The sequence below is a fragment of the Chelon labrosus genome (assembly GCF_963514085.1).
Source record: "Chelon labrosus genome assembly, chromosome: 2".
Classification (NCBI taxonomy): domain Eukaryota; kingdom Metazoa; phylum Chordata; class Actinopteri; order Mugiliformes; family Mugilidae; genus Chelon; species Chelon labrosus.
Genome location: NC_140338.1, coordinates 24,361,667 through 24,384,842, shown reverse-complemented (window position 1 = coordinate 24,384,842; position 23,176 = coordinate 24,361,667). Strand labels below are relative to the sequence as shown.

Below are 23,176 nucleotides of genomic sequence, written 5' to 3'. Positions count from 1 at the left end.
CCAGTTTGTCATTGGGAAACAACTCATTTCTATTGCAGTCTCAGAAGTGCAGTTTTTAAGCAGCGGTTTGGTACAGGAGTGTCGAAGGGCACTGTAATAGGCTTGAGGTATATCCTTTGGGTGTAAACCTCCTTAATGATATCTTAATTGCCTTTTTGTTCATATTATGAAATTTTAATGGCCTGCTGAGCTTTTACCTACAGACCGGCCTTAGTCTGTTAGACCTTCACATCATGGCTGGTTATTATATCATTTGTCAAAAATTATGTCCCATTTGTCATTTTGAAGCCACTAAATTATAAACGCAGCAAGAGTGAAAGAGGAATGACCACTGCTGTTGTTCCTTCTTATGAGGAATCAACCAGCCAAATGCAGTCCAAGTCTTTATGAGTGGAATGCATATTGCTTATGGCAACATGAATTTATATACACGGTTTAGGCATAACATTAAGACCACCTTCCTAATATTGTGTAGGTCTCCCTTGTGCTTCCAAAACAGTTGTGACTCATCAGAGAATGGACATGGGCCTTCTGAGGGTGTCCTGTGGTGTCTGGTAACAGAATGTTGTTAGTGGGGGGTCTTTGGATCCTATGGGTTGAGGGGAGGGGCCTCTGTGGATCATCCCACAGATACTTGATCAGTTTGGGATCTAGTGAGTTTGGAGGCCAGGTCAACACCTTGTGCGGGTTTTCATGTTTTTTGAGTTGTTCCTAAACCATTTGTGTGTGTGTCTGTGTCAGGCTGCATCCTGCTGGGGATGGCTGCTGCCATCAAGGAGTGTCATTGCTATGGGGTGGGGGTGCTGGTCTGGTCTAGGTGGGTGGTACATGTCTAAGTAACATCCACATGAATTCCAGGTCCAAAAGTTTTGGACCAAAAGTTTTTGTATTGTCACAAGATGCTATTCATTTCTCCTCTCAGTGGTTTTAATGTTATGGCCGATTGTATAAGCTAGTGTAGATTCATAGAATGTGGTATTGTGCCAATGCCATTTACAAGAAGTAGCCTGACATTTGGGGAAGTTAGATGGGAATTAGATGAGAGATCAATACCTCTCCATGGCTGTCCATTACATACAAAGCTACAGATATCACCAGATTAGTACAACGACAGGAAACTGAAAGCCGGTTCTGTCAAAGATAAAACAATCCGCCTACGAACACCGGTAAAGCTCACTGACTGACCTTTTCCAGAGCTGACATTTTAGTTTGTCATAGCAAGAAAATATGTATTTGATACAAGTACAAATAACTGCATTCCATTCTAGTGAGCTGGTTCTAGGGGGGCAGGAGCTGATCATGCTAGCTCACTGTCAAGGCTTACTGGGCATGATGCATGATCAATTAATTAATGATGTTTTTGTGCTTTTCCTGCTAGACGGGGGGGGGGGGGGGGGGGGGGGGGGGAGAGAGAGAGAGAGAGAGAGAGAGAGTATAACAATATAATTATTTTTCCCTGGGACAGAGGTGGACTAGCTGATTCCCTCTACCTCCTTTGTGTTAATTAAGCCAGGCTGAAAGTATGTAGACGGATGGAAATGTTTGCAGTCCTTCCATCTAATTCTTGAACATGAATAAGTGCATTTCATAAAAAAAGTTGCTCTATTGCAAAGTAAGCAAACCACAAAGCCAGGAGAGCACACACAAACGGCCTTGTCTAAGAATTTCATTAAGCAAATATTTTTACAACAGCAGAGTTATCTAGAATAAATAAACTGCGTATCAGCATGATTCAAGAGAGGCCAGCTATGTATGACTGTTTGCAGCTCTTCCTAGATTTCAAGCAAATTCTGGCTCTTCCTGAATATGGAGAGAAACCACCCTTTGGGTAGAGAAATATTTCCTCTCATGTAGGTGCAGCGCATACATTCTAGCTGGCCGTTGGCTGTAGTCTTTGCAGTGAGTCCAGTGCTACTTTTTGGTCCAGACACAGGCAACAGCTCTTGTCGTGGCCCTTGATTAGTTTAGATTGGATTCAGCTTCATTGGCATTACACATCTTTGAGTACAAGTCAACAAAATGCAGTTAGCATGTGACTACAAGCAGAGAGTATGTACTGTACATATGTACAGATATACATATGTACAAATTATAACAGACTGTGTTGCAGTGTATCCAAAGACCACTAACATCAAGATATGCACAGATATTGCAGCAGGTTATTTACCGTATAAAACTATGGTTTATAGAAACTATATTACAGCACGAACTATGGTTAATGACTATATGAGTGGCAGTGAAGCATCAGTAGTGCAAGGGCAGAGGGAGGATAGACGTTCTGGAGGGATTCAGCAGCGTAGTGGGGGTTAGTGGGGGGTAGAGTTCAGTAATGAGACAGCGGTGGCGAAAAAGTTGTTGCGGGGCCTGCTGGTTATGGACTGCAGGCACCTGTAAGCGCCTACCTGAGGGTAGGAGGGCAAATAGTTTAAGTGCTGGGTGGCAAGCATCCCTGACAATGCTGCATGCTCTTCGCAGAGAGATTTTGCTGTAGATGTCTTCGATGGCAGGGAGTGGAGACCTGATTATGTGTTGGGAAGTTTTGAACACTGTCTGCAGAGCTTTACGGTCCGAGGCTGAGCAGTTCCCATACCAGACTGTGATACAGCAGGTTAGGATGCTCTAAACAGCACAGCGGTAGAAGACCTGGTGCCTCAATGGTTAACTATCACTGATGTTTTTTTAAATATTTTGTTTGCTTATTTGACCTCTAAGGACTTGGTCTGTTAATGAATGACATGCACTTCAATCTCACTGTCACACTGTCACGGAGCCATCTTTAATGTCATCGTTGACCAGAGGTGTAACATCACAAAATACTTTGCATCAGGTTCTGTAGTTAAGTGCAGTTTTGACATACCTGTACTTTACCTACCATTTCATACTTCTTTATGCTACCTTTCCACTACACTTATTTGTTCCAGGTTTTGTTCGATTTTAAATGAGGATTGTACAGAATGAACAATATAACAAGCTTTAAAATGTTTGGCACCTGCGTGGTGAATGAGGCGTATGAGTATACTCATGGGGCTGGCTTTGAGTAATGTTTGTGTAATTTGTGGTGTAATCAGTTATCGTATCTTATTTTCCTATGACAGTGCAGGTTAAGTGGCTCACACTCAAAGATAAAAATGCCTTATGAAGTCTTCCATTGCTACATATACATTCAATTTTGACGCACTAAGAAAAACTAGCACATGGTTTCCCTGGTGTGCAGGCTGAGCAGCGTCTCCTGACCAGTGCATCTCCACAAGCACAACTCTAAAATGAAACCTGCGCATTAATGTGGGAGTACTATTGATCCAGTAATAATATATAATCGTGGGATCGTGTTACTTTTGAACGCAGAACTTGAAAAGTTCATCGTGGTATTGTTGCTCTTAAGTAAAAGAGCAGAAGCATATTATTATAAAAGGGAATAAAAGCGGGTATTTAACTAACTGTTTTAACACGCTGCTTGATTTCAGCTGTTTTTTCTTAGAATTAAAGGAGAGTGTGGGAGAATTAAAACAACAACAGTGCCCTGAGTTCGGGTGATCCCTCTTCAACTTCAACATTTTCAAAGAAAGTGGGCAGACACAAGGGGGCGACGTTGGTCTCTGTAACGCCCTGACAGGACAGAGAGAGAGAGTCAGAGAGGGGGGGAGAGGGAGAGAGAGAGAGAGAGAGAGAGAGAGAGAGAGAGAGAGAGAGAGAGAGAGAGAGAGTGGGGCTGCTGTGCGCTCTTCTCTGAGATCCGACTCCAGTGTCAGCTCGATTCAGTCACACAGCTCCGGCTCAGACATGGGTGGAAATTCATCTAACGTCTCCTCTTTGTTTCTTCTGACTTGTATGGCGAGATGCAGAATCGCGTATCACTCGCTGTTTAATCCACTGCACAATGGACACGTCGTTTTGCATTACGGCCGATACTGTTGCGCGCCGTCTATTACATTTGGAATTAGAGACTTATGTTAATTAGCCTCAATTACGCAGTTTTTCATCTTTTTGTCATCATCCGCCGAACGGTGCGCAAGTTAGAGCCCCACATTTTGCGTCCCCTCCACAACCATGCCATTGGCATCTTTAATTTATGCTTTAAGAATGAAATTATCAAACGATGCAACTGTGTTAGGCTACAGTTAATGGCAGCAGCATGCGAGGGGGTTAATGATAAGAATGGGAAGACGGGGGGAACTAATAGGCTTCAGGCTATTAGCAACATAGTAAGACTAAAGTAAAACGCTACATTTGACTGAATGGACGTAGCTCGTGTGTGCGCTCCTGCTCTGGTGGAACCTTGTATCAGACTGATGCTCACTGCCAAGCGGCACTGGAGATATTACTTTATTTAAAATGCTTCCCCTTTATTGTGCCAAGATATGAGCGCGCGCGCGCACGCACACACACAGGGAGAAAAGAGAGAGAGGGTGGGGGTGGGGGCTTGGCCATAACTCTGTGGGGTATTGCGTCACTAGTTGTCTTTACTTGCGCAGGCATTTTACATGGTGGTCTTTGGCTCTGGGCATCTTTGGCACATTCTGACTCATGCGCTGGGGTCAGATCGGAGCTTTAAAGGCAAAATGTTGAAATAATTGCGTCAAGGGCAACCTCGTGAGGGTCATGTTCCTTTATTTAGCAATTTGCGAGGTGCATTTTGGAAAAAAAAAAGTAAAAGTAAATAATAGCAGAATTTTATAATATAGTATGCTGGAAACACGGAAGCTGGATATTATGTACACGCAGCTCCGCCGACGCCAAGTGTCATCCACTATTATTCAACTTTCTTAATTCACTGGATGTGTAAAACATTTAATTTCCCTGCCACAACTGAAGCTGGGCCTGGAGGAGAGAGGGCAGAGGAGGAGAGGAGAGCAGCGCAGCGGCACTTAACTGGTTTTGTTATGAGGGTCCGATGTGTGCTCTGGCTGGCGTTGCCGAGCCCCAATCAGGTGCCATTACACCCGGTGTTTGAGAATATCATTGGCTGGTGGGGAAAGGAGCTGTGCGCAAAACCAACCCCGCTGCTCTCACTCGCCTTACAGAAGCCGAGCTGAGAACATCATCCGCTTTCCGCGCTCAGGCGCAGTGATTACATCCTCACAGAGAAAGATAGAGAGAAAGTCTTGATATCTGACTTTTTTTTAAAAAACGTAACCTTTATTACAGGTTCTCGTGTGCGTAAATAGGAGTTTTTGCTCAATTTTTCTGTTCATGTGGAATTTCCTGACTTTTTTGTGAAGAAGGAGCAGTCTGTTCTGTGCACAGGGAGTGTTGGCTCTGCGTCCTGGCTCCAGCCTGCAATGTTTGCGCTGACGCCAAAACTCACAGACCGGTGCAGAATTGATTAAAACAGAGAAGCTCGGATCAAATGGCTGTGCTTCTCACAGCTGAAACGACACAATGTTCCACTGACCTGAGGCAGAGGAGAGGAATTTCAGAGTCGGGCAGCCTTGTTGCTGTTTATTTCACTGCCTTTTTACGGACAGAGAAAATGGGAAATGTTCATTCCTCGTAAGAAAAAGGAATAACACTTTTTTTTTCGTCTTGAAGTGCACTTGGACATAGGCAGAGGAGATGATTTGGTTAATATTGTTGCTCTCCATCCTGGATGGAGCGGTCTCTCAGCTACACTACTCCGTTCCAGAGGAGCAGGAACCTGGCTCCGTGGTTGGGAATATTGCAGAGGATTTGGGGCTGGACATTACCAAACTTTCCGCTCGTCGCTTCCAGACGGTGCCTAGTTCACGGACACCTTATCTGGAGGTGAACTTAGAGAACGGTGCGCTCGTGGTAAAGGAGAAAATTGACCGGGAAGAAATCTGTAAGCAGACCATCCCGTGCCTATTGCACCTGGAGGTGTTTCTGGAAAACCCGCTGGAGCTCTTTCGCGTGGAGATTGAGGTGATGGATATCAACGACAATCCGCCCAGCTTTCCCGAGACAGACATTTGCGTGGAAATATCAGAGAGCGCTACTCCCGGCACGCGTTTCCCAGTGGAGAACGCTTTCGACCCTGACGTTGGCACTAACGCGCTCAGCACATATGCCATAACGAATAATAACTATTTTTACCTTGACGTGCAGACTCAGAGCGACGGGAACAAGTTCGCAGAGCTGGTGCTGGAGAAACCACTGGACAGAGAGCAGCAGGCGGTGCACCGCTATGTGCTGACGGCTGTGGATGGGGGCATCCCGCAGCGGACCGGGACGGCTCTCCTGGTCGTTAAAGTTCTGGACTCTAATGACAACGCGCCCACCTTTGACCACTCTGTGTACACGGTTAACTTGCAGGAAAACTCCCCCGTGGGCACTCTGGTCATTGAGCTCAACGCCACGGATGTTGACGAGGGACAAAATGGGGAAATAGTTTATTCTTTTAGCAATCATAACACCCCACGGATAAAAGACTTGTTCAATATTGATGCCAGAACGGGCAGGATAGAGGTGGCGGGTGAGGTGGACTATGAAGAGAGCAGTACGCACCAGATTTATGTTCAAGCTAAAGACATGGGGGCTAATGCGGTCCCGGCGCACTGCAAAGTGCTGGTCAAACTCGTGGACGTGAACGACAATACACCAGAGATCGGTTTCAGCACTGTGACCGAATCTGTGAGCGAGCAGGACGCTCCGGGCACCGTGATCGCACTTTTCAGCGTCTCAGACCGAGACTCCGGTGAGAACGAGCAAATGAGCTGTGAGATACTGGGAGACGTCCCTTTCAAGCTGAAATCGTCTTTTAAAAACTACTACACAATTGTGACCGACGGGCCGCTGGACAGGGAGAACACAGACTCATACACCATCACGGTGGTGGCCAAAGATAAAGGTCAGCCTTCACTCGCTACCAGCAAGTCCATAAAAGTGCACGTCTCCGACGAGAATGACAATGCGCCCCGTTTTACGCAGACTGTTTATGATGTGTATGTGACTGAGAATAACGTGCCCGGTGCTTTCATTCACGCTGTGAGCGCATTGGACCCTGATATAGGACAGAATGCTCTTATTACCTACTCCATATTGGAGTGTGACATACAGGGCATGTCTGTGGACACGTACGTGTCCATAAACCAGGACACCGGCTACCTTTACGCGCTGCGCTCTTTTGATTACGAGCAGCTGAAGGAGTTTAGCTTCATGGTCCAGGCTAAGGACGCAGGTGCTGCCGAGCTCTACTCTAATGCTACTGTAAATGTGATCATAGTTGACCAAAACGACAATGCACCTACTGTCATTGCCCCTATCGGTAAAAACGGCACAGCCAAAGAGCACCTGCCGCGCTCTGCAGAGCCTGGCTACCTAGTTACGCGCATTGTGGCCATGGATGCGGATGATGGCGAGAACGCACGCCTGTCCTACAGCATCCTGCGGGGCAACGAGATGGGGATGTTTCGCATGGACTGGAGGACAGGAGAGCTGAGGACAGCCCGGAGGATCTCTCCCAAGCGGGACCCGCAGGGCTACTACGACCTGCTGATCGAAGTGAGGGACCACGGGCAGCCCCCTCTCTCTTCCTCCGCCAGTGTGAGTGTAATCCTAGTGGACAGCGTGGTCGAAGGCCGCAGCGGGGATCGCGGCTCGGCCTCCAAGGCAAAGGAGACCTCCCTTGACCTCACTCTGATTCTCATCATCGCCCTAGGCTCAGTTTCTTTTATCTTCCTCCTGGCCATGATCGTGCTGGCCGTGCGCTGTCAAAAGGACAAGAAGCTCAACCTGTACACATGCCTGCTCGCCGGTGACTGCTGTCTGTGCTGCAGCTCGTGCTGCAGCAGGCAGGCTCGTGGCCGGAAGCAGAAGAAGCTAAGTAAATCCGACATCATGTTAGTTCAGAGCACCAATGTGACGTCAGGGGTCGGGCCCGTGGGGCAAGTGCCCGTGGAGGAATCTGGTGTGGGCGGCGTGGGAGGGGGCTTTGGCTCCCACCACCACCAGAACCAGAACTCTTACTGCTACCAGGTGTGTCTGACACCGGAGTCCGCCAAAACGGATCTGATGTTCCTCAAGCCGTGCAGCCCCTCCCGCAGCACTGACACAGATCACACCAACCCCTGCGGCGCCATAGTCACTGGTTACAGTGACCAACAACCGGACATCATATCTAACGGCAGCATTCTCTCTAATGAGGTAAGATAGGACTGAATCAGCTTCTGTTACCCAAGGCTCCACTTAACTCGCCATCAAATGCATTAGGACGGCGCAAAACCGCAATTTAAAGGGTTAACCTAATTTTCGAAAGTTCCTTTGTACATAAACAGCTGCGTCTGTTTTACATCAAAGCGCGCTATCCAGTCCAGTCGGGCACAAATAAAGAGAGGAATCTGCTCTTGACTTGATTCCTCTGTTTAGTGGCCTTTAATCACTGTCATACGCAATGATGACTGGACAAGTCAATTGTTGAATCTCATGGCCTAAAAGGCCACGTGAGCTTTATTCTGCTGTCACATCTTTTTTTATCGTGCGTAAAAAGCCGAGTGTGATCGTGATTTTTACTGCGTGGAAAGCGCTTTTCATTTATCTACCACACAATTGGAAGACACTTTTTATTTATTTTTAATGTAATGTGTTTATTTTGCATTTGATGAAAGGGGTTTACTCACATGTTAACCTATTTACGGGCAGGGGCGCACAGATGGATGGGCAAATTTTACTCATATCCTTGGCGATTTGTGGAACGAACCGTTACAGAGTTTTTACAATTATAGAGTGATCAATAAATACTTGTTAAGCCTTTATCAGGAATGCTGTCAAAAAAAAAAAAAAAAAAAAAAAAAAAGGCTTGCCACGAGTGTATTTCTCTGACAGTAGCTTGGTTACATATGACAAAGTACTTTAAGTTCGGGTGGCAAATACCAGAGCCGATGAGATAAGTGACTTAACGGACCTGAAGTGCTCAGTCTGCGCGTTCTGCTCGTGGAGCTGTGGCTTTTTGTTGATTGCGGTGTGGCTGGAGAGGAGCCAGACCCGCTATGCACACAGCCCTGCCTTTGCTGTGCGTTAAGTATTCCGCGCACGACCCGGCACGGCAGCACCGTGAACAAAGGTTGTTCAGTTTCAGCATCGGGCGGCTCAATCATTTACGCATTCAATCGCCTCCCTAACCTACTCTCCCCTGCTCTCGTCTCTCCTCGCCCACTCAGTCACCAAGTGGATGCTCGCACCATCGGTGCCCCGCCTCGCGGTGCCACAGCTTTTTCTGACACAGTTGCACGTTGACAGCCAGTGTGCGCATACGCGATTAATTATGTTTCCCTTGTTTTGTAATGAACTTCATCCTCCCTTGTGTTGACTTGACACTGCATGTGATAAAATGTGTTTCTGTGGGTTTTCCAGACAAAACACCAACGAGCAGAACTCAGCTATCTGGTGGACAGACCCAGACGTGTCAACAGGTAGTGAAACACGCACACATTCTGTTACACATTCACCGAATTATCATCAAACTGTAGCATTTAATGAGCCACATACCATCCAACATCAGAGGACCGCTAACAACCAATAGGCCTCATGGATCCGAAGCCAGTCTATAACAATGAATATTACACCCAGTGTGAATCCCGTCTACTCCGCATTGGTAATTGTGGCTTTGAGACGCAGCGTGGTTCCCAGTGTATCCATAACGTTCATCTTCAATTTGGCATCAGTCCCATAACTGACAGAGCAGCGTCTATTAAAGCTCTAATGCTGGATTTCATTACATGCCATGTGTAACATCCAATTTAGACTCCTGTCGGCCACCGTGACCGTAATAACGCGGTGCAGATTTCTGATTCTCTCTCTCTCTCTCTTTCTGTCCGTCCCTCATTTAATCCCCCTCCTCTCCACCTATCCTTCCGGCATTTCCCTATCGTCCCACCTCGACTGTCTTGCACACCTCTTTTAGTTCGGCATTCCAAGAGGCAGACATCGTCAGCTCCAAAGACAGCGGTCATGGAGACAGCGAGCAGGGCGACAGTGACCACGACGCCACAAACCGGGGTCATTCAGCCGGTGAGTCCCACCCCGCCTCCCCGCATCACATAATTATAGCATCATTTCAGTCCTCACACATCCCCTCCTTGATCCCTTTCAAAAGTGCGCGTTTGATTGTGAATGGGATAATGCCGAATTGTTGGTGCGGACCGGTGACTTTTAATTTCCTTAATTTGAGAGTGTTCCAGCTCCGGGGCTGGTATGAGCAGGGCCTCGGAGGTGTTGATTGTATTTCACAGCCGGGTAAAATGGAGGGATATTTGAGGGGGTAAGCCTCCTCTCTGTGTTTGCCTCCTGCATTTCTAACCCTGCTGCAGTTTCAGCACGGAGTGGTGCTGAAAGGACAGCGACTCGCAGTGAGGCAGTGTGAGGCCTATAGAGCTTTAGTGGCACAAATCAATAGGTTCACTCAAGTGAAAGGGAATGGCGTGGAAGCTAAATTGATATAATGAGAAGCATTCCAATCAGCTACACAGACAGTGTATTGTGTTGGTAATAGATTCAGCAGATCAAACACATTAGTGGCTTTTGAATTCTTTGTTTTTCGTACAAGCAAAGGTAAAATGCCAGAATTAGGGAACATTTCCTCGTCTACCCTCTCACGTCAGGTTCATTTACAGACTCTCATTTCTCTTGAACACTTTACGACACAGGAGATTTCTTTAGACAAGGCTTTAGGTCTTATCATGAGCCTCTCCTTGTTCTCTCTAAAATTCTATTAGGTTAGTACCTGTTTATTGATCAAAGTGGAGTCAGACAAAAAGTGGAGCAATACAAAATCTCATTTCATATTGAACTGCCCTTTCCTTCTGAGGGATTGTTCCACGCGCTGTATGTAAGACCCCTGTCTAGACCAGAGCCTGCCAAATATCATCTCAGTGCTGGGAATACAAATAGAGAAGATCAGATAGGTGATGTAGGCTAGTGAATGGTCCCTCATTAGGCTCCACGGTGTTTGACATTATTAATGAACCGAGCCAAAATAGAGAGCCAGTATGCAGCAGAGGTGGTGTCACTCCCTGCCCTCTCTCATGAAACAGCCTGGGAAGGTCAAACCGTGCGAGACTGAAATGCAGAACTGGAAGAAATCCAAGGCCTTCTTATTCTCTTTATCAGGAATAGTTTTGTTAAATAAATATTCACATAAGTTTTTAAACATAAATCCGGAGCTGGAAGCTTTCCATCAGAATGTGTTTGGCTGTTTTTCAAGCACTGCTGCAATGCTACTCAACAGAGCAGAGAGACAAGACAGAGGAGAAGAAATAACACGGATCATAGGCTATGTGAATATGTGATATGCATCTTAACATATTCAGGCAGATAGCCTTAGACCTCAGTAAGGAATCAGCCCTGACACAATGTTCCAGGACATGCCTGAGACTGCGTCTTAACACTTATTTTATGTGGAAAATTGTTCCTTCTTGCTGGTTTGCTAGCCTACATTTCTGAACCAATAACAAGTTCCCCCAGCTTTATTTGGCTCCGGGCACGCTCACTTGGCGCTGGCCTGGGAGCGGACGCAGTTGGTGCTGTACTCTACACTTCATACGAGGAAACATTTGTTCCTCATGTTGGATTTAGAAGGGAACAGCTTATCACTCCATGGGAGGTAATATCACACGAATGGTATTTTGGAAAGAGGGACACTGGTGATTCGCAAACTTCTGTAAACAAAACCAGATGGAGCACGTGTGTGTGTTTAAAGCTAAATTGTAGGCATATAAATGTTACCTGTATGTAATGCACTTGTGCATGTTGTGTCTGGAAAAAAATACAAGGTTCAGTGACGTCTGTATTGTGAAGGCCTTTAGGCGGTGCTTTAGGAAGTGTAAATGAGATTCACTTTAGGAGGGAAGTAGCAGCTACTGCTTGGCAATCTGCCAGGTATACAGAGCACTCCCTTGAGCTAAACATACCCATTATACATTTGTGTCTCTAACTAAATGTGTGACTTATAAGGATGGAAGTGTTGCTGGTTGTCTCATGCTGGTTGTATGCTATGTTTGTGTATTTCATTATATATATATATATATATATATATATATATTATATATACACACGCGCGCACACACACACACACACACACACACACACACTGATCAGCCACAACATTATGACCACCTTCCTAATATTGTGTAGGTCTCCATTGTGCCTCCGAAACAGTTGTGACTCATCAGAGAATGGACATGGGCGTTCTGAGGGTGTCCTGTGGTGACTGGTAACAGAATGTTTTTAGTTGGGGCCTTTGGGTCCTATGAGTCGGGGGGGGGGTTGGGTTTCATCAGTTTGGGTTCTAGTAAATTTGGAGGCCAGGTCAACATCTTGTGCTTCCTAAACTGTTTTTGTGTGTGTGTCTGTGTCAGGCTGCATCCTACTGGGGATGGGACCATCATTGCTATAGGGTGGAGGTGCCTGGTCTGGTCTAGGTGGGTGGTACTTGTCTAAGTAACATCCACAACAATACCAGGTCTAAAAGTTTCCCAGCAGAACACTGAATTGTTAGAAGATGGTCAGTGTTATTCACTTCTCATGTCAGTGGTTTTAATGTTGTGGTTAATCGGCGTATTTTGTGCCGAGTTCTTAACTAGACAGGTAAACTACGAAAGCTCGAGCCAACAGGCACTTTAATTCAAGCTGTGTGGACACGTAGTACATATTTACCATGCATATAAATATGCTTGCATTTTGAGTGTGTGTGTGTGTGTGTGTGTGTGCTTGTCTGAAACACACACTTTCTCTTCCTGGCTTTGTGGCAGGGTCTCATCCTTCATTCTGTCTCCCCCACACGTTGGCCTTCCGCAACACTCGGCTGATCAGTAATTCATTTCTAGAACCTTTGCATAGCAATTATCAAAGGAGGGTTACAGGCAAGGTTTCCTCGCGGGACTGTGCGCCACACTCTCTCTTCTGGTGCACCTAGGAATATTTCAAATCAAGGGGAAACCATTTCCACTTGGCATATCATCAACTACACCTGTCGTAGCTTCCCGCTCGGCCGCTCGTCTGACACTTTAGAAAATAAGTCTCCTGACGTGGTTTTAAATCAAACGGACGCTGCCTGTGAGGCTGGGATACCGGCGGATACCTTTAAAAAGTGGGCAAATGGCTTTTGTGAAAGCAGCGTGCCTAGATCGAGGCACCGCTGCATCGGGAGCCTAAGCGCTACTGATTGAGCGCTACCTTTTACATCCCCACACCCTCTTTTTATTTTTTTCAAATTAGGTACCGTTTTCCACATCATTTCCCTCGTCATCCTAATGGGAGATGGCAGCAAAAGAGAAGAAGCCAAAAAAAAAAAAAGGTGGCAGATAAGAGAGGATAAAATATTCATTAGGGAGAGAATTTGGCATCTCTGAAACGTTCGATCAGCTGTGGAAGGCTGCGTGACGGGTGGGAGACTGGAAATGATCATTATCATGACGTTTGTTTTGGTGAGAACAACAGCCGTGACAAATGGGACAATTAAATCACTGTGGCAACGGTGTATTAGATGGCTGATTATGAATTAGTAGCGGGCACCATGTTGCAGTTTCCCATGTCAGTGAGCTGTCAGAGGAATTTAGCATACAGAGGTTTGAGACGCCCTTCTCTCAGCTCCGCAACACTCCTTTTCAAGGACTGGTCGTTACAGAAACACAGGTTTAGGTCAAAATATTAGGTCGAGATATTAAAACTCAAGTCTCCAAGATCAATAACAACGTCACAAGTTTCAAATCTGACATGATAAAAGAAAACGTGCACGAGGAGGAGCTGAAAGTTTAAAAACGCAAAAACATGACAATGACTTCACTGAGTGATGAAATTACAAAAAAAGGTAAAGCCAAGAAAACATTTTAAGTCTGCAGTCAGAAGAGTAGCCTGTTCATTATGACCTCAGTTAAATCTATTGTTGATTATGTGACAGAAAATAGTTTAAAAATGCCTCCCAGTCCAAAATGGCTCGCTTTGCTAGAACAATGACACGAAACCTAAAGATATTCAATTTACTATAGTAGAAGGCAAAGAAAAAGCAGTAAAGCTGGGACCAGCAAGCGCTCAGCAGTATCCTTTAGAAAATAATTTATCTTAGGGAACGGCACCACGAGAAGTAATGAGAGCAGAAGTCTAAAACTGTGAATGGGATGATGTTGTGGAAGTTCTTAGAAATGGTGGAGTAGATTCAAACTCAAAGATTCAAAAGCAGACGAAGAAGTTGAAAATACCTCAATATAGAATCTATAACAAAAAAAAATCCATTAGCTTTTGGCCTGTTACATATGAAGATGCCACTTCTTCTAAGCTTAATGGTTTGTTGAAAATCAATGACATTCAGAGCGGAGAAAGAGAATAACATTTAATTTAACGAACCAAAGAGACTATTCAGATTATGGCATATTTCTTATGGAATTTGAAATACCTTGTTGAGCCACTTAATGAATGTCCTCTCAGGTATAAATAAGTTGGGCCTCAGCTTTCTGAATGAACTGGATGTTTTCCCAACCCTGAAATAGATGAAAAGGAGGACACAAGTGTTTCTCACTTTCTGTGCTAGTGCATCTGAAAGTGCAGTGATTCCGCTGAAAACGCAAATTCAAAAAGGGGAAAATGTGTATTCTTGTTGCCTCAGCAAGAGGCCTTGGAACATGTGTGGCGGTAGGACTCCTCTTGACAATCATAAACATGTCCTGGCCGTGACTCATCCTTTCTGTTCGAAGAATTAATGTCAGTAAACATCTACTCAAGCTAGAAACATCCTGCAAAAAATATCTGAATATGTGTGCTAGCCTGATGGGAACAGTAGCCACTATTATGTTCTTTGTGTCTGGTATCCATCAAGGCTAACCATTTAGCAAGCTAATGACTGTGTCATTTAATATAGAAAATGGAGGCCACTGGCAATAACAAGGTTTTTTTTTCTCAACATAAATATAGACATAAAATATCTGCACTCAGTAAATGTAGGCATTGGCCGTGTTTGCTGTGATCCAAATAGGCCACAGAATAATAACTTCTCTCACTTTTGGTCATTTGCTCTCTTAAATCTCTGCACTGTGTGATGGCAGAGCTCTGAACACGCTGTCTCATTTTTGCTGGTTTCATAAATTATAATATATATGAACTGTCCCTTTATTTACAAAAACATCAGCGAAACCTTACCAAAACGTTCCATTCACGAGGTTGTGAACACCACAAGAGCCGTTGTCCACCATGTGGACACAGCCCTATTTGAGGACACCATTTAAAGGCGGTAGTGAGATAAAAGGCTTAATATATGTGCTGGTTATATTATAATGATACTATAATGGTCACTCCACAAGGCAATTTCCTAAAATTCCTCCTTTTCATCACTGTATTTACTGTTGCTGTTATTCCTGAGAGTACATTTTGGTATAATAGAGATTAGGGCCAGATGTAAGAAAATAAAACTTAAGCTGTAAAAAAAAAAAAAAAAAGAGAGTTATGTTTGTTTGGTGTAGTCAGGAGCTCTCAGTGCGTCCATGTTTATGTCTAAGACTGGTCAAGGCTGTGTACTGTAGCTCACTACAGTCAAAGAGTAGCCCGAGTGATGAAAAGCATACAAACCAGGGCATCCAGAACCTTTGTGCTAACAGTAAGGGGTGATATTAATCAAGGAGACACTCTTAGGGCAAGCGGCCATCTTGGCTCTCCACCCCAGCCCAGTTGCTGAGGAACAAACAATGGAAATCGTAGCTGGGAACTATTTCTCTGTCTGTCATTACTGATTGTGGGAGCCATCTTGCAGTGTTTTGGCCCTGGGAGGTCTCTCTGGTTTACTCATCACAGCCTCACTGGCCATCCCGTGTAAGGAAGCTATGCTACACTCCCCTGCCGTCCTGCGCTTCTGTCCAAATATTGACGTTTTGTGTCTGTATTCTCTCCGGAACTGTGGAAGACAAGATGAAAAACAGAGGTATGGATTGAAGACACCGTGTACCTGGGGGATGAGAGGTGCATTCTTTATAGAGGGAAGAGAGAAAAATAAATAAATAAAGGGAGACGAAGAAACGAGCAGAGACGATTAAATGTGACAGAAAATAATAAGAGACAGATAGGAAAAGAGACACAGAGGGACTAATAGAGACGGAGACAGACAAAGATGAATGAGCACGAGGAGGGAGCGGTGTAGACATATACAATACGTGCACAAAGTGAATTCAAACATGGGGCTTGTTCTTTTTTTCTTTCTTTTTTTTTTTTTCCAGAATTTGTTTTCCTTCATTTCCCCGCTCCCAGTTGCTGGATGTATGTCAGACAGTGCAATTAGTCAAATCACAGCGACGAGGGATTTCAGAAACATGCAGAGATGTAATGGGGAAAAAAAAGGAAATGGAAAAAAAAGAAGAGAAGTGCTGATTGCTTATTAGCAAGTAGATTGTGTTTGTATTGTGCGCATCATTTACATCTCCTCCTGTGCCTTTCTGTGTGTGTGTGTGTGAGAGAGAGAGAGGGTGTGTGTGTGTGTTTGTGTTTGTACGCATGTTCTTCCAGCCTGATGAGGTCACGATGAGAGATAGGGCTGCTGGCAGGGCCTGTCATTGCCACTCACTGTTTTGGTTGTTGTTTTGCTTCCTGCCCGAGGAAGAAAAGGTGCTTCACGGGGATCAACAGCCACTCGGTGTCATGTGCGCAAGGCCTGTCTGTCTGTTTACCCGTGTATATTTACATATCTGCGTGTTAAGAAAGTATTTTTAAGCGTGCGTGTGTGTGTGTGTGTGTGTGTGTGTGTTTGCAAACATACGTGTTGATGTTGCTGTTTTTTTTTTTTTTTTTTCTAAGAGTGAGTCGGCAGGCAAAAATCACTGAGTGGTTTGGAAGCTTGTGACATGACTTTCTCCAAGCCTGATATACGGTAAACAGTGACTGCTGCAGACTATATTTACACATCATCTCCAGAGTACAATACGCCCATGTGCCTGCTTAATAATAGAGATATGAGAAATATGGAGCAGAGCTTTCTCTTAATCCTCCAGCGTTAACTCTTTATCCGTGTGCAGGTGCGTGAATAAATGCACTTTCTGCAGAGTTGCACGTGTGTTTGGCTTTGTGCACCTGCGCCTCAGTCATTCTGCTGATTTGCTTGCACATTTATGAGCGGACGCGTCGTGGCTAGCAGCGGCTTTATCCGCGCAAGAGATGATTGGAGGGCCCGAGGTCAACACCCGCACGTGTCAGAGGAGGAAATTAATTTGTGAAAAGTCCATTAAAAGGCTAAAGGCTAACTACAAGGTGGGAATTAACAGAAATGCCATGATTTATATGCACCCAACCTTTAAGACATAATGAATATACATTAGCTCTGGGGGTGAATTGGAGGGTAAATTCAAGTAAACGCCACTCGTCTCCCAGAGCGGCCTTAAAGAACTTGTCCAGTTGTTGGGTTTCTGCTGCTGCTGCAGAGCCACGTCCCTCCTGTGCTATGCGGTGATAAAAACAAACCGACCCATTGGCAGCAAAAGCATTGGCTGGTGCTTATTGTGTGGGGCAGACGGGCCAGGCAGAGGCAAACAAACCAAATAGACATCTGATGCCTTTAAAACTTGCTCAGTTAAACACAGTACATTAAATGAAATAAAAAAAAAAAAGAAAGATTTTTTTTTGGCATCAAACGAAGAATCCTACATCAAATACCAAATAATGTATTTCAGAGCTTCTATGCACAACATTTATACTTCAATCACTAATTTCCTGCAGCTTAGCTAGGAAATTTATTGTTAATCCTCATCTCGTATTAATGAATATATCAAAGTTTAAGCATACTCTCTTAATCTATATCTTTCTTTTATCATTTACTTTACTGTATGTGACTCAAAACGATTACAAGAGAGGGTTTAGATAAGTGGACGAATGTCAGTATGTTTAAGTATATATATGTATATACATATATATAAATAAAAGAAAAAAGGTTTAACTGGATATTTTTAATGTTGTTTCTGGCAAAGTCCTCCCCCTCACTGCCCACCTCTGTCTAACTCCTCTCCCGTCTCCATCTGCGAGGCTTGGGTCTCCCCCTGTCTTTTCTGGCTATTTCTCTTTCCATCTGCGATAGCCCAGGTTTCCCCTCTCCTTCCTTATGGTTCCTGCAGTCTTGCCGCTCCTGCCGCCTGCTGTCTCTGTCTGTGAAATCTGCGACCCCCTCCCCTCCCCTCCCGTCTGTTTGGCCCTCGCTGTCTCTTGTCTGCGAGCCTCATGACTCCTCTGGCTCTGTGGTCACTGCGCCGTCTTGTTGCCTTTCTCTCTCTCTCTCTCTCTCTCTCTCTCTCCCTCTCTCTCTCTCTGTGAGGCCTGAATTAGCAGCGAGATTAGATTCACACAGCGCGCTCACACACACACAAATAGAATCTGTCACAGTTGGTAGTTCTTAGACAATGAGTTGACACTGGCGTTGTTAATAAAATGTGGTATTTACATGTGCGCTCGGGGACATTTACACGTTATAACTTGTAATGTTACAGTGAATTCAGTCAAAGCTGTAGCTGGTCTGCTACTGAGTACCATTTAATTACTTTTAAAGCTTTTTCTAAAGTGTGCAGTCTTTTCTTAGTCGGCTGGAACATATCCCTTTTCTCCCTATTTCTGTCTTCAGCATTTTCAGTGGTATATATTTCTTTACTTACTTGGTTATCTAGCTTTCCACAACAGCGGTAGAAAAGATAAAAAGCAGAAAAAAATATAATCTGGTCTAAATCTCAGCTTTTCTGCTAATGCACTAACCCTACATACCTAATCCCTGTTTACGTTCCTTGACAGAGCCGATGCTGTATTTCCATCTTCACCGCGAAAGATCCGCGCTCCACCGCATTATTTTACACTAATGCTCTACTCAAGCATCTATAAAGAAGCATATGCACTGGAACTAATTCACTTAAATCTGATGAATGCTGAACCAAATCTGGAGGTTTGTATTGCGTAAAACCGAGGGCCAAGCGAGTCTGCACAAGTACCACTTGCCGCTGCTTGATAAGCTCATCGCTTTGAGTGCCTGGTAATAGGGCGACTTTCCACTGTTTTAGTCGGAAGTTTGTTAAATTGGCATCACACTGTAGGAGCATGTCTGAAATGCACAGACCAGTAGAGCAGAAGCATTCAATCTGACAGAGCAAACAAAAGAAAAGTGAAAAAATGCGCTCAGTTTTTTTTTTTTTTTCTTTCATGAGCTGCAACACGTTCTTCTGTCCTCACTTCTTTCACTTCAGGTTCACATAATCCGTTACCCATGAGCGGCTGATGTTTTAAAGGAGTAGTTTTAATATGAGGAGGTGGAGATATATATACATTTACCATCTTATACAATGGTATATTTCTTTATTGACATAACCGGATTGATCTGTTCTGATTGTTAAAAGTGACATACAGGATTCTTCACTTCAGTCACCAAAGTGATTTCCCTGTTTCGTTGTAAACACATACACTTATCTGTCTGTGTAGCCTAATATCTATTGAGATGTGTCTTTACGCGACATTGTTTGTGTGTGCACACGCTTGCTTTTAGTAAAAAGAGAAGCAGTGGCGTTATCAGTCGAATGGATCAGTAGAATAGATTTGGGTAAGTATACCCTTTGATCTGAAGCCCTCTCAGCCTCGGGGAATTACAGATTACAGACTGTCCGCTTTCTTTCTCTCCCTCTCTCTCTCTCCCCCTCTGCATCTCTTTCCTCCTCTCACCCTAAACTGATTGTCTCCTGCTTTGATCGCGCCGTTCCGAGGCTTTCCCCGCATTGTCCCGGCTTCACTGGGAAACGGGGGAAAACTACAAATCCAATCTGCACATGAGCAGAGAAGGGCTGCAGGGTCTCATTATTCTGATGACTCTGTTCATGTCTTCTGTTCTTTTATAATTTCTCTCGTGCCTCCCCCTCCACTCTTTATACTCTCTAAGAGAGTGTAATTAACATAACTGGTACCTCTTTCATGCCTGCCGTGTGTGTATGTGAATGCGTTTGTTATTCCATTATATCGTTTCAGATGTTAATGTGATCTTTTTTTTTTTTTTACGTTGATGTTTTGTTTTTGGTGGTAGCTGCGTGTCAATTACACATTTTGCCGGTTTGTACAGGGATGATTGACATTACAGTGTGATTAAGCAGCCAGTGAATTTTTTCTATTTGTTGTTTTTTTTTTTGTGGCAAATTGCTTCAGATAATTGTCGTTTTTTTTTTTTTTTTTTTTTTTTTTCGTGTGTGTAAGGATGATAGAATATGGATTCATATTTTGTCTTTTGGCGTTTCAAAATCAATTGTGCGTCTGAGGATGTTGATGCACGGGGGGGCTGAAATGTTTTCGCAACACCACATCACTTTGATTGCACATTTCATTCGGAATGAATGGGGTGAGGAGGAAAACAAACAATTCGCTTCATCAATGTTGGCCTTGTCTCTTTGATGAATAGCTTTTGCTGCACTTTTTCTGCTCGCGACATTGGCAAATGATTGCTAACTTGTGTTCTCTCTTCTGGTCTCTTTCCCCCATCTCTCCCTCCACCTCGACTTTCCACTCCAAATATCCGTGCTGCCTCTTCCCTCATGATTCATCTCCTCTTTTTCTTATCATGCCATATATCTATGTACTCTTCAATCCGCATTTCCGACCGTCCGTCTCTCCCTACCTCGCTACCACTTTCCATCCTGTATCTTCTCTGCAGGCGCTGACCTGTTCTCCAACTGTACAGAGGAGTGCAAGGCCCTGGGTCACTCCGACCGCTGCTGGATGCCGTCGTTTGTGCCATCAGATGGGCGCCAGGGACCGGACTACCGCAGCAATCTGCACGTCCCCGGCATGGACGCCACGCTGCCCGACACTGAGGTACCCTCCTCCGTCAACCTCACCGACCAACTCACCATGACCTCGTCCACCGCCTCGTCCAACGATAGGTCATTCTCCACCTTTGGCAAGGACGGCCAAAGGTCTCAGTCACACCACAGCCTTCACCATCACCTACATCAGCAACAACAGCAGTACAGCTCCAGCACGCTAGAGAGGAAAGAGTATGATAGGGGGACCCTACCGTACAAACCCACCTTTCTCTGTGAGTATCAGTATGAAAGTTCCCTGGGACCCTATGACTTTGGTCTGGTCCAGTACAGATACTAAAGGAGGGGACGATGAATCTGCCTCTTGATTCTGATCTGGACTTTTTATGTTGTTTATCAACTTTGATTTCTTCTATTTTTAAGGAGTTTTTTTTTTTTTTTTAATACGGCTTTATGTTTTGTTGTATTATTATTTCTTTTTGTAAATTATCGTTTCTTTTCTCGAATGTAAATTGTAACCTACTGCTAACTCCCCTTCTCTAAAACCCACCTCAAATTTTTATTCTAACCCCATCCTAACCCTAAATGATGCCTGTAATCATGTGTCTTCTTTAAAAGAAAACAACAACAAAGAATAAAAAAAAATAATCGGAATTGGACTCTTATTAGTCTGCTGTGGCCCCTTTTTCTTTCTTTTTCATTTTCTACAAACGTCCCCTCAGAATCCTTTTTATCTGATGCTCATACAAGTAAAGGTCATCAACACAAGCACACTTCATGTTTCCAATAAAGCCATCTTCACATACCTACATTCAAACACCGGATAGAACATAATTGGAGTGCACGGAGAGGAAATAAAAGCTAGATCATCCCATGATGCAAAGGACATATTTTTCCATTTGGTCAACCTCTGTTTTGCTCGAGCACAATGACTTCCCTACTGAACAACTCAAAAGGTAAAACACACAGCCCACGCTTCTTCTTTTTCACAAGGACTAAAGTTCTTCTTAAAGGAATTCTCCGGTATCTATACTTGGAGATCGATATCCGGCATAAAGAGTGGGTGAGGTGGGCTGTCAACCACGAGGTCAGGATTCTTCAGTTGGAAAAGTCATGGACGCAAGTTTTGTGCTAGAAGGAAAGGAAACTATTACAGTATAAAATAGATTTCATTTGGCAAATAAAATGATGTTGATATCATTTGGAATACAACGACTCTCCAGTTTGCATTTCTAGAGAAACTGAATGGGATTCTTTGGAAAAAGAGTGGTGGGACACTTCTTCCCAGGCTCCCACATTACATGAATATTACATTAGCTTTAAGAGAATGGATTGGATACACATGTTCAGTAGAGAAGTCATTTCCTGTCAAGTTATCACCATGTTATAACCTCCATCCTCCATGATGCTGCATGTTGAGTGTGGGTTGTCTCTCAAGTAAACGATGAGCAGCATAACCTGCTTTTTCTTCCCTGTTTGTGACTTAACAGAGCCAAGCAATATACTTCTTGCACACCAGGTCTGTGTGAAAAATAATTGGTATTTAGCCTTTAGGTGCTAGAGCCTGTTTTGCTCCAAATATAGCTGCCTGCGCGTCTGCTCATCTCGTCTGCCTCGCAGGGTTGGGATAAATGCATTCCATTTTCGCCCAGTCCAAAACTCACAACTTTATTTTGTTTCAATTTACTTTTTCTGATGAACCATTTCTTCCACTTTTTTTTCCCTGGCCTGTTGAAATAAATGGACCCCACTCTGCCACCGCAAAGGGTTGTGCTGTTCATCAGTCTGTAAAAATACGGTCCCAGAGGCTGAGGCTCTATTAACCAATAGACATTATGTGCTAGTTTTAAAAATAGCATTGTGTGCTGCTACGGTAATGCTCTGATCACCAGGGTTGCCTTGATAAAAGATTTTTAAATGTTTAATGATCCATTTATAGATAATTAATGAAGCAATTAGTGCTCTGTGTATTTTCTATGCATGCATTATGTAGCCACCAAACTCTGAGCATTTATCTTCACTGATGGACATGTTTTTACCCAATTCCCAAATTAGTTTTACAATTACACTGTGAGGACCAGCCTACGGAGAGTATAAATAACTTCACAGAGTCCTTTGTGGCACGTATCCTTCAAGAGATGATATTTCGAGCCGATTGTGCCACTAAAAAGCCTCAAGGGAAAGGGTGTCATTTGTCTTTAACGAGTGTGTTCTCTGTCTTTTCAGCCCGCAAAAGGATTTGCTAGCTCGTTCCACGTGGACCTGTCGGATACAGCGTGAATTTCTGTACTAGACCACCAACACTGATTCTAGAGACAGCGAAATAAAACTAAACAAACGGCAACCTGGACAACAGCAACCTTGGTTAAACTTCATTATCTTGGGTGGCGAACTGTAACGGAGCCTTGGCAGTGGCTGTGGAGGGAGGGAAGGAGAATAAATACTGAGTAGCTGTAAACCTCTAGATATCTAAGGAGCAATCC

At 44.3% G+C, this 23,176-nt stretch overlaps 1 protein-coding gene across 2 annotated transcripts; it reads left to right on the top strand.

Moving 5' to 3' along the window:
• Window positions 1–5,417: 5,417 nt before the first annotated feature.
• pcdh10a (protocadherin 10a) lies at window positions 5,418–23,107 on the top strand (the record flags this gene model as incomplete). Of its 2 annotated transcripts, XM_084574145.1 has the most annotated exons (5): window positions 5,418–8,100; window positions 9,307–9,365; window positions 9,857–9,963; window positions 20,585–20,745; window positions 22,920–23,107. In XM_084574145.1, exons 1-5 carry the CDS (start codon window positions 5,554–5,556, stop codon window positions 22,971–22,973), a joined length of 2,928 nt encoding a protein of 975 aa, XP_084430271.1. In that variant the 5' UTR covers window positions 5,418–5,553. The 2 variants fall into 2 exon arrangements, with proteins under 2 accessions (XP_084430271.1, XP_084430270.1); XM_084574144.1 differs by lacking the exon at window positions 22,920–23,107 and having other exon boundaries at window positions 20,585–21,033.
• Window positions 23,108–23,176: the final 69 nt, after the last annotated feature.